Source organism: Rattus rattus, chromosome 2 (genome assembly GCF_011064425.1).
Source record: "Rattus rattus isolate New Zealand chromosome 2, Rrattus_CSIRO_v1, whole genome shotgun sequence".
Taxonomy (NCBI): Eukaryota; Metazoa; Chordata; class Mammalia; order Rodentia; family Muridae; genus Rattus; species Rattus rattus.
In genome coordinates, this window is record NC_046155.1 from 47,276,453 (window position 1) to 47,288,586 (window position 12,134).

General features: G+C 46.4%; 1 protein-coding gene across 1 annotated transcript in view; it reads right to left on the reverse strand.

Moving 5' to 3' along the window:
* Cfap43 (cilia and flagella associated protein 43) overlaps positions 1–12,134 on the reverse strand; it is an 88,599-nt gene that overhangs the window by 11,596 nt on the left and 64,869 nt on the right. The window contains exons 24-30 of the mRNA XM_032892170.1: positions 9,934–10,140; positions 8,011–8,100; positions 7,729–7,809; positions 6,958–7,083; positions 3,920–4,039; positions 1,781–1,888; positions 604–690 (exon numbers count right to left, since the gene is read on the reverse strand). Of these exons, the coding sequence (XP_032748061.1) occupies positions 604–690; positions 1,781–1,888; positions 3,920–4,039; positions 6,958–7,083; positions 7,729–7,809; positions 8,011–8,100; positions 9,934–10,140 (819 nt within the window). The remainder of the gene's footprint in view (positions 1–603; positions 691–1,780; positions 1,889–3,919; positions 4,040–6,957; positions 7,084–7,728; positions 7,810–8,010; positions 8,101–9,933; positions 10,141–12,134) is intronic.

The following is a 12,134-nucleotide window of genomic DNA, read 5'->3' on the forward strand; positions in this document are numbered from 1 at the left end:
AGGATGAACACATCATCTCCAGGATTGCGGAAACACAACAGAAGTTTCTCAATTGGTTAATTCAATTTCTAAAATGCACATGGTACTGCTGCGACTTTAAGACCTGGTTTTTACAGTTGTTGGAGAGCAAAGATATCGTAGATGCAAAGACTACCTCAAAGATTTGTTTGTAGGGAACATGCCAGTATGTGAGGAGTGCTATTTTTATATGATAGTTTTTTTTTAAAGTCATCTAGAAGTGTCCCCAAATAATGTTTACTCAGGAAACATGCAGGTTTTGCTCCATCCCTTTATCCTGTCCTTTCCCACCTCATTTTATCCCACTGCCTTTGTGTTTTTCTAGCTATTGCTTCTGCTACAACATGCTTACTACTAAGTTGATTTCATGGGGGGACTCATGGGCTCCACAAGCCCAAGTTTGAGAACTTAAATGACCTCTCTAACATATTATTTTCCCTTCAAGATAAAGCTTAACCTAGGGAAGTTTACAAAGATTCCTTCTAACCACGAGGAAACTAACTCATGTCCTGTTATGTCCAGCCTCCCCCACCAATCCCAAGTGCGGGGACTCTGCGTTGCCAAGTGGATGTGCCCGTCACTCACTTTGTCTTCTGCCACTAAGATGTCATGGTTCTCCTTGAACACGTCCAGGTCTTCTCTTGCTTTCTGGATGGCTTCTGAAGTCTTGGTCTACAGTAAAGGCAGATAGTTCATTGGGAATGGAGGGTTTTCAGGTCAAACGAAGCTGCGGGTGATTCCAAGAATGAGAAGAAACCTCACAGCATACCTCCAGCGTCTCTGAAATGGCCTTCCGCTCCTCTGTTAAAGATGTCTAATATTCTGCAGGACTGTTACATTTCAGACACAGTCTTGCTATGTAGCTCAGGCTGGCCTTTAACTTGTGCTCCTCCCATAGTGTTGGGTTATAGGCATGTCCTACCGTGCCTGGTAGAAGTTCTTGGCATATGTTATAAACAGACTTTTTCTTTTTTTCTTTTCTTTTTTTGAGACAGGGTCTCTTTCTCTGAAGTCCTGGCTGTCCTGGAATTCACCGTGTAGCTCAGGCTGGCCTAACTCAGATCTGCCTAACTGCCTTCTGAGTGCTGGGATTGAAGATGTGTGCTACCACAGCTGGCTATAGAAACAGACTCTTAAGGGAAGTAGATATGTCGTTTATGATGCTGTAAATGTATTGGTGATGTGCTTAATTAACACTGTGGACATAAGTTGACACCCGTTGAGAGGTATTGATAATTTAGCATTGTCCTCTATCACTTTAATAAAACTTATCTATTCACATTTATACTGTGATTACGAATATGGACATTTTCACTCTAAGTTTATCATCTTTATGTTCAGTGGCACTTGGGAACACCGCAGGGTCCACAGAGGATGAGTTTCCGTCTATGAGAATGTCCAGTGATCAGATTCAAAGACTACATGTCTTGATCAAGGTCTACCGCCAGTCTATGGTTAAACTCTGTATTTTAAGAGGGGAGGGGGGAGGGAGTATTTCTCTGTGTAGCCTTGGCTATCCTGGAACTCACTCTGTAGACCAGGCTGGCTTTGAGTATGGCTAAAACGGACGAAGGAAAAAAAATGTGAGGTGAACTAGCCATATATTATTGTAATGGTCCCTACTTGCCTTTTCTTTAAAGCATCCTTCCTGTCTCACCAGATTATTTGATTAGGGTGGAGTTGAGAACACATCAGTTAAGCCTCCTGCAGTGGGATCTGTGTCTAAACATGGGGCGCAGATGCAGGAGAGCCCCGGACTTACTTTCTCATCCTGCTTCTTCTGAAGGTAGTTGTTTAGGAACTGTTCCCTGGAGCTGAGTTCTTCATCCAGCAGCAAAGAAAACACAATGTTGTTTATTTTCAGCTCCTCCTGTGGAGACACGAGGAGGAGGGGCGTTGGAGTTCGGCATCCCTAGCTGAGAGGGAACTTCCGGTGGATTGGCATAGGGAGGGAACTTCCGGTGGATTGGCATAGGGAGGGAACTTCCGGTGGATTGGCACAGGGAGGGAACTTCCGGTGGATTGGCATAGGCTTGGCACTCATCAAATGAGCTTACGAGACAAGGATGCCTTAAACAAATGCCTTAAAGAAAAGTCAAATGGGGACTCCTACAACTGTATCTGGTTATTTTGCTTCATTTCTCCTTTCACTGTGAGCAGAACACACACACAGAGGAATAGTTAACACATGTGGGTTATATAATGAGGCACTATGCAGCCCAATGTCCTTGTCATTACCACTCAGTTAAAAAAAATCATTTTTGCCAGTGTCATCAGAGGCTCAGCCCCAGTAGTGACCACAGCTTTGACTTCAACAGTAACCAACTCCCGTGTTTCTGCCATTCTCTCTTAGTGTGAACCCCTGGCATGGTGGCACTGGTTGTCATTAACAATATTTTGTCTGAATCCAGAGGCCAAGTCAGACCTTGGCTGGACCCTTTTGGCAAAACTGTGGTGCCTCCGTGTCCTCTGGTCAGGGCATAATGATATTGTATTGTCTTTGGGGGGATTTTTATAGTTCCGGATGCTCAAAGCACAAGCCCAGTAAATCTGCTGAGGGTTGTGAAATGGTCGTTCTCTGTTCTCACTGTTTTAAAAGTTTACTAATCAAAATACCTCATAAGGAAATACACCTGCTTATAATTGTGCTCTCAGGGGTATAGTTTGCACAGGAGAGTCAGAATCGATATTAGATAGTTTATACAATGCCCCTGTTGTAGGTATCTGAAGGTGACAGGTGGTTGCTGTTGACTGTTAAATTCAAAGACTCCAGGATCACAGGAAGAGGGGCCTCAGGGCACGGTGTCCAGAATTATCTGGATTAATGTATCGGGAAAGACCCATCTTGATCGTGGTCAGGATCACTTACTGGGCAGGGACCACAGACCATATAAAAGCAGGAGGAGACATGGGCAGGACACACACATCCGTTGCCCTTCTGACCGCACATCGTGAGACCAGCGCTGATGCCCGGACTTCCTGTACGATGGTCTAAAACCTACAGCTCGGAGCTACAGTCAGCTCTTTGTCCCCGAGTTGTTTTTGTCAGATTATTTTATTGCAGCAACAGAAAAGGAACCCAGGACAGTGAGCGTCTGGCATTTTCTTCTTAAAATGTCGTCAACCCGTGAATTTGGAAGAACTTGATGAGTTTCAACAAACTGCAATGATACTTATTAATATTGTTAATATACTTATTATTGACACTTATTAATACTGTTAATATTCTTATTATTGATACTTATTAATAGTGTTAATATACTTATTATTATTGATGATAATTATTAATATTGTTAACATAATTCTTGGTGCTGGAGCTGTGCCCATGCCAAACAAGCATTCTGCCCCAACCCTTTATTTTTGATTCTTAAATGTCGTCCTTTAGAGAAGAAGGGGCAGTTGCTGCCGAGTGGACATTGCCTGGTAATCTGATACCCCCGTCCCATTATCTGTACGGGAAGATATTCTAAGCATGTCTTTAAGAAAGAAACCATAGCAGCTCTATTGCAGCGTTTCCCATAGGCCACACATTCTGCCACGTACAGTGTATATTCTGACGCTCTGACACATGCGCACAGCTATGAAGCCACCACCACAGTCAAATTTGGAGCATTCTGCCATTCCAGGAGAAAAACCTTTCCACAGCTACTACATAGCCACCTCTCTCAGCCTCTCAGAAGCTCTTCCCTTTCCCTAAAGCAGCTACTTATCAGGATGCTGGAGAGATCAGTAGGAGGGAGGGAGTGGGCATAGCAGCACCAGGCTGGGGGGAACCGGGACGGACCCACGGGGCATACAAAGTTGCGGCACCAGGCGACTGGGCTGCCCAGCTTCCTGAGGAGGACTGATGTCCCGCAGGCTACTTAAAAGGACAGGATACAGAAACGAAACCGTCATTTACCTGGTTGATGACCATCTCTGCCTTCACTCTCCTTTCAAAGAGTCTCTTCAAATGCTCATCGAAGTTCTGTGTGTTCTCTTGAATAGCATTTTGAAGTTTTTTCAGTTCTGCTTCTAAAGACTAAACGGGAGGCGATGGGATAATTAAATGCTTATCGCAATTGGTGTGCGTGTTTTGCCCCATGGAAAAAGCAGGGAAAGGCAGGGAATACTACCTGGACTGATCTAAAATACCGTCTGTTTGAGATTATTACTCCATTTTTCATGTTATTCCCTCCACTTGTCTGTCTGTCTGTCTGTCTGTCTCTGTCTGTCTGCCTGTCTCTCTTTCTCTCTCTCTCTCTGCGTGTGTGTGTGTGTGTGTGTGTGTGTGTGTGTGTGTGTGTGCACAGTCACGCCTGTTTCTTTCAAGGTGAGATCTAAAAATTGGAACTCAGGTCCTCCTACTGGTACAAGGAGCGCCCTGCAGTGCGCTGTGCCATCTCCCCAGCCTGGATGTTTGCTTTTAGAATTACACTGAAGGAAGATCATGTTAACGACCACTCATCGGGCAGGCCTAGTCAATCAAGCTGCAGCAAATCTTTCCAGAAAACTCTGACCACAGGTAGTGATTCACGGACACACAATTTAACCCTGACAAAAAAAAAAAAAAAAAAAAAAAAATGATGCTTCCCTTCCCTGTTTATTGAATATCTTGGAATTTTTTATGTTATCTATTTTTTTGTTTTGATATTTAAATAAAAATATCTATGTGTGTGCGTGCGTGTGTGCATGAGTGCGTGGGTGTGCAGCCTGATATGGATGCTGGGATCTGAACTCCCACCCTCAGGATTGAGCAGTAAGCACTGTTAATGGTGGAACCTTCTCTCCAGCCTGCTAAACTTGATTTTTATATTATGGAGAAAGTAGTCCAGAGTCCGGCTTTGGAGAGGGACGCGGGAGGATGGGTGACAAGATTATTTGGGAGGAGACTCACGGTGAGAGCACCAGGCTGAGCAAAGCCAAAAGCACCGTGTAAAAGCTAAAAAACAAATACCCAAGGGAGGCTAGGGCTAACCGCTGAGGGCAAAGCTGCCCTTTGCCTTAGTCGCCACTGGAGAGCCGGTGCCCAGTGAGAAGGCAGACACCTGCTGCTTAGCTTTCTGTCCACTTGACACAGGCTAGAGTCTTCTGGGGAATGGGATGTGTGGAGGGCTCGCCACCATCACACTGGCTGTAGGCAAGCCTGGGGGACGTTGCCTCGATTACTGACCAATGTGGGAGGGACCCTCTGTCTGGCTATGGGTGGTGCCACCCTGGGTGAGTGGTCCTGCGTTTGGTAGAAGGCAAGCTGAGAAAATCACGGAGAGTGAGTTAGTACTCAGCGTCCTCTCATGGCCACTGCATCAGCTTCTGCTTCTGGCTCCTTCCCTTTGGGACGGACCACACGCTCTGAGATGAAACCCATCCCTTCCTCCCTGAGTTACTGTTGGTCGTGGCATTTTATCACAGCGATCAAACCAAACCAGGACAAATAGTGATTGAATCAAGCCCCGGGTTTCACGGACAGACGCTTGGGAAAGTGAGGCTGAAAGTAAGAAACTATTTTCTTTTTGTACGTTAAAACATGGCTGGAGAGATGGCTCAGCGGTTAAGAGCACTGACTGCTCTTCCAGAGGTCCTGGGTTCAATTCCCAGCAACCACATAGTGGCTCACAACCATCTGTGATGGGATCCTATGCCCGCTTCTGGTGTGTCTGAAGACAGCTACAGTGTACTTACATAAAATCAATCAATCAATCAATCAATCACAGCCTCACAGCCACTGCTTGTACTAGTTTGCTTTCTACTGCTGTGATAGACACCAGGATCAAAGGCAACTTGGGGAAGAGCATCAGCAGGACCCAGGCGGGACCAAGGAGGAAGCTGCTTACCTTCAGGTGTACATTCAGCTACTGTAGACCACCCAGGACCACCTGCCCAAGGGGGCACCAACCCCAGAGAGCTGAGCCCACCCATACTAATCAGCAATCAAGAACATATCCTACAGACCTGGTGACCGGCCAGTCTGATGCCCTTTCCCCACTTGACTCTAGCTTGTGTCAAGTTGACAAAAACCACCTGGAATGCTTGATCTCCTCACTCTTCTGTCCTTTGTCCCCTACCTCTCCAAGCCTTGACTTCTTCCAAGATTAGTGAGTTGGGCTCTTTAGCCTTTTGGCTTTTTAAACTTAGTTAAAAACACACAAGTGAATAAAAATATAAGCAAGCTAGCAGCAGATTCAGAGGAGTTGCTGGAAAGATAACGCCATGACAAAGCTGAAGGTTGTACTAGTTTGTCTTGAGTGATGGCATGATTTCACTTCTATCACAAGAGAGTAAATATTATTCACCCTGTTATATAATCACGCACTCGTTTTGGAGGGGTCTTACTATGCAGCTCAGACTTCCCAGACGCTCACTGGTGTCCCTGACTCTGCCTTTCAGGTGTTGGGATTACGCGTGTGCCCTACCATGCCTAATCGCCATCAACTTCTATTTCTAGCCTACAAGTGTAAGGTATTTGAATGTGGGCATGTTGCTTCTTTGAGCTGGAAGAACATAAAAATAGAACGACATTACAAAAACCTCAAGTAAGAACTGAACTGTGCATTGTGGTGACTGTATTTCTCCCTACCCCCCCTCCCGCCCCCAAATCCTTTCTCTGGGATTGAGATTGAATTAATCAGAAGCATTGCTGAACTCAAATGGCTGGAGCCAAGAGATCACAAGACCTGGTGATGTCTTACATGTGCTGTAATAGGTGTTCCTTAAACGTATGAAGAAAGAACAAATTATCAGATGAACGGTAACAATGTGGAAAGTGTTACTATTAATAAGAACTTAAAAAAAAACTGTTATGTATTTCTTTTTAAATAAAATGTCCCCCGTCTTCAATTGTATCTCTCTAAGTTCTCAAGAGAATTTAAGTCAAATCACTACCCGTAAGCTAGAAGAGGGCATTAGGAGAACACTGACCTAGGAATCTAGAGAAGTTATACTAGTGGTCTGTCCTGCTACCTTTCTGTATTTGTCTCTCTCTTCATTCAGCTCCTTGACTTTCTTCTCGTACTCTTTGAATTGCTTTCTTTCCTCTTCGCTCCACAGAGCATCAGGTTTGCTCATGAAAGGAGGCTGAGGGATCACCTGGAGAGACAAGGGAAGAACACGCTCTAGCACTCAGAAGCCACATGATGTCGCAGCACAGTGACGCCTCCCAGCTCGGATGGCAGCGAAGACACAGAACTGTGTGGGAGCAACCTGACGCCCTGGGGGAAGGCTGTGGGAAAGTCTTACAACTAGGTTCCCATGACTCTGAGGGGGTGATGGCGTTAGGGTTGCCTGGACGCTGAAGTGACAGAATCGGATGCACGTTGGTATCTTTGCAGCTAGAAATTCAGGAAGAGACCTGGAACGTCGCCTCTGAACAATTGTAGGTGAAGCAAGATCATTATGCCTGCTTGTTTGTACTAATTTCCTCTTTAGTCGTTGTTGTTATTTCCTCCTCTTCCTCCTTGTTTCTTTCCTCCTCTTCCTCCTCCCCTTCCTTCCTCCTCTTCCTCCTCTTCTTTTCCTCCTCCTCTTCCTCTTCCTTTCCTCCCCTCCTGATAATGGTGAGCGTATGTGATAACAGCAGGCAAGTTTCTCATTGGCCCACTGTTGTATCTTTCTAAGGTTACTGAATAATGGGGCTGCGGAATTCCTAAAACTGAGTTCCACAGAGAACAAAAGGGATTTAAGGAGCGCCTTCTGCCCCATTCTCTCTCCCACAAAGATGGCACAACATCTCACCATCCTTAGGATGTCTTCTTTCTTGACTTCCAGAACGCCCCCCATCATATCCATCAGGCCCCTGTGCCTTGCGTCAGAGAGCTGGAAAAGAACCGGGATCAGAGAGGGCATTTGAAGCAGAGAGCTAACATGTCAGGCGGCTGCCTGCGATTAGAATGACTACATTTGAGACTTGGCAAGTGACGGGGGCGTGGGGAGAGGACAGAAGGACAGCAGCTGAGACCCCAGTGACCTCCAGAGGGAGGCAGGGGCTTCAGGTATTATTTGAGCAAACCCGCGTACCCGAGCTTGTTGCAGTCGCTCCGCATCAAAGGCTGTGAGCAATTCTGCTCTGGTTTTGTGCCAAGGAGCAAAGTATTTCTGAAGTGAAATCTGAAAAAGAAAGTCGTTTCCTGCTGAGTTTCTTTAAAAAAAAAAATCAAGCCAAATTTCCCTTCCATATTCTGGGGAAAAGTTAAATGGTATTAAGAGGATTAAAGGGAACATTCCAGATTTTCAAGTAGTTACTGTGGGATCTACGAGAGCATTGGAAGAATGAACCCTCGCTTACCCATTAACTCTAAAGGACTGTCTCCTCTAAAGGGGGATTTTATTTAGATTGAGACGGAATGGTATGGAGTTTACAGATGTATCTCTTAACTCTTATCTTAAAAAAAAAAGAAGGTTTCCAGGGACTAAGCCACTACCTAAAGACTATACATGGACTGACCCTGGACTCTAACTTCATAGGTAGCAATGAATATCCTAGTAAGAGCACCCAGTGGAAGGGGAAGCCCTGGGTCCTGCTAAGACTGAACCCCCAGTGAACCAGACTGTTGGGGGAGGGCGGCAATGGGGGGAGGGGGGAGGGAACACCCATAAGGAAGGGGGGGGAGGGGATGTTTGCCCGAAACCGGAAAGGGAATAACACTCAAATGTATATAAGAAATACTCAAGTTAATAAAAAATAAAAGAAAAAAAATGAAGGTCTTAGAGTTAAAACCCTAGGGTGTTTAAGGAACCGTGAACCAGAATGTGTGGTTGCAGCAAGGGAACCCCTAGATGGGAAAGAGGTGAAAGTAACAGCCCAGAGAGGCCTGTGGGCTATTCCTAGTGGTGGCAGTGGAGTGAGTAGCCTGGGCAGGGGCTGGGAAGAGCAGGGCCTTCCTGTGTGGAATGATTTTGAGCTAAAGCCAAGCAGAGCTGGGGTCTCACTAACACGGCCAAAGTGTCTGCAGTGACAGGGACCACAGAGAGTGGCAGAGTGAGGTCTCAGTTGTCACTTTGCTCCAGGACTCAGGACTCACAGCAGTCGTAAGGAGAACTATCTTTATTAACAGCAGAGTGCCCGACGTGACAATGGACAGTGCTCAGGTCCTAGCTCTTACTCACAAGCTGGGAGACTGGGCACAAGATGCTTAACCTCTTGGCACCTCACCCTCTCTAGTTGTGAAATGGGGGGTCAAGCTTTGATAATCACAGATGCCTTCTGGTCTTTCTGGGGCACTGAGAATGGTGCTTGGCACCTAACATAGATTACGATTGTTACTTCTGGCCATGATCACCTTTTGCCCCTCCCCGAGTCACTTGATTTCACACAACCAGGGTTTTCTCCCTGTGTGTATTTTCTCTGTGTTTTTAACTTTAAAAGGATGGTATGGTTCCTTCTAAGCACTTCAGCTCTTTATCTTCTACTGCTTCCGTGGGACGCACTGGAGACTGTACAGTGCCCCCTTTCCCTGGGTCCCACAGCGTGACAAATGACCTAGGGGATCACTGGATCTCCACGAGCTCCACTGACCGGTTGGGGCTCTACTTATAGTGCCTATTCTGGCCAAGGGGCTGCTTCTTGGGCGACCTAGAGTTGGAACTAAGAAAGCTTTGCTCTTTAGCAGATGAGGTGCAAAATGGGCATTTCCACAAGAGGTTAAACTGCACAGACACATAAACTAACGCTGAAGACAGTCCTCTGGATACCCCCACAACCGCCCGACCTTGCGCTCCCGCTCCCTCTAGGTTTGGTGTTTCAATCGTCCCTGGGTCCGTGGGATTTATAAAAGAGACCACCCTATGGTTGAGGCTGGGCCACCTCTGACTGTTTCTTGGAACTCGGGGCTGCCTCGTGCAGCTGCTTCCAATAGTACAGAGAGAGGGGGCGGGGCGAGCCGGCGCTGGCCCGATCGACCGAGGGGTGAGATGGGAAGGGATAAGACGGCTGGCCTTTACCTCGTCATCTTCCACAACAAGGGCTCTTTCTGGCTTCTCGCTGTCTTCAAACACTGGCTGCCAGACTTTTTCTTCCAATTCCAGGTCTGCAATGATTTCTGCAATCCTAACATTCTTTTCTTGTACACGTGCAATTTCAATCTCTTTTTGCTTATAGGCAGCATCAAATTCACTATTGAAAGTCTTTTTTATATTGTAAATGATATCCTGAAATATCAATAGGTTATTGAAAACATCATATCTTATGGGGTTTTCTTTTTCATAACCTAATCCCATACACACCTCTAAGATCATTCCAGGGATTGTCATGTAGGAAGGTCAGAATCATCTTCCTGGACTGGTGTTTACAGTGAGTCATTTCTAGGTTTACAAAACTACAGTGGTTTGTAGTCAGGTTTGAATTAAGGCAGCAGCAAGATTTACACCTTAATGGTCTCCTTCATAAAATGTGAGCTGTAATTCAATATGCAGGTCTGCTGGCAAGAACTGATGGGTACTTAAAAGCCCATTGGACACTTCTCTCTACTTTTTTTTTTTTTTTTTTTTTTCTTAAACGTCTGGCCTAAAATATTTATAAAGCAATGCACAAGGTTTAGCACTTCTTTCTTGGGAACTTGATGGAAGAGATGTGGAAGGAGGAAGCAATGGTGCCTCAGAGAGCCTTACAGAGAAGGCCCACTGGGCCATCTGCTTCTTTACAGAGTTAGGAAACTGGAGTTAACTGGTTAGGCCAGCCGATAGCTGTGCTGGCAGAAGGATCAAGTAGGTCACCTTAACTCAACTCAAGGGCTAAAGGTTCAACTCAAAAGTGACTACTCTGACTCAAACTCTTGTTTATGTTACAACCATGGTGCAGTCTATCAGTTCCTCCCATTGAAGAAGAAACCATTAAAGTAGTCTGGAAATGATTTAACACCTGGCAGCAGAAAGGTATTTTGGGCTCAAATGGCTTCCTTATAGGAACATGGCAAAGATGAGGCCCAGAGGCTGAGCAAAGGTGACTGACAAAACACTTCTATGGGTAAATGAACAGAGGTGCCAAGCGTTGGGAGGAGGAGAGGAGGAGGAGGAGGAGGAGGAGGAGGAGGAGGAGGAAGGAGAGGAGGAGGAGGAAGAGGAGGAGGAGGAGGAAGAGGAGGAGGAAGAGAAGGAGGAGGAAGAAGAGGAGGAAGAAGAGGAGGAGGAAGAGGAGGAGGAGAGGAGGAGGAGGAAGGAGGAGGAAGAGGAGGAGGAGGAGGAGGAGGAGGGAGGAGGAGGAGGAAGGGGAAGAGGAGGAAGAGGAGGAAGAAGAGGAGGAAGAAGAAGAGGAGAAGAGGAGCTCCGAAGGGGAGAAGGAAGAAGAGGAGGAGGAGGAAAAGAGGAGGAAGGAGGAGGAAGAGAAGAAGAGGAAGAGGAAGAAGGAGGAGGAGGAGAGGAGGAGGAAGAGGAAGAAGAAGAGGAGGAGGAGGAGAGGAGGAGGAGGAAGAGGAGGAAGAGGAGGAGGAGGAAGAGGAGGAAGAGGAGGAGGAGGAAGAGGAGGAGGAGGAGGAGGAGGAGGAGGAGGAGGAGGAGGAGGAGGAGGAGGAGGAGGAGGAGGAGGAGGAGGAGGAGGAGGAGGAGGAGGAGGAGGAGGAGGAGGAGAGGAGGAAGGAGGAAAAGATTGGAAGCTGCAGAAATTTTGGTTTTTTTGAAATTCACTTGTGTCATGGAACTGAACAGTTTCCTGGAAGGTGTCTTATGAGAGGTGGTGTTTTTCTGGAAGCTGCCTGGAAAAGGGGCATGTGGTGTTTTGCTGGAGCAGACGCTTGAGAGAACATGTGAGGTTTGGAAAGGGTATTAATAGAACATGACAGACCGTGGACAACGCTGTGGCATTGGTTCACCTTGCATTCTTCGCTGGTCATTGTATGTCGTGACCTCACAGAGAGAAACATACCAAAAGAACTGCTCGTGACATTCTGGCTGTTACGGCTGGATCGGGCTGATTGGCAGAGCCTCGATGTTTCTTCTGGAGTGAACCACCTTTACCGATTCAGTAATGGTGTTTGCAAGTGAATCAAGCTACTGCTCCCGATTCATGTGAACTGAACTGCTGATGTCCTAACAACAAAAACCCAATTGCCCCATCTGCCCTATTAACCTTTCCTTTCCACCACCTCTGGTGGCTGGTGGGCTAGAAGGGAGGTTAATGCATTTAAGAACCCTTATTAACGTAGGTTTTG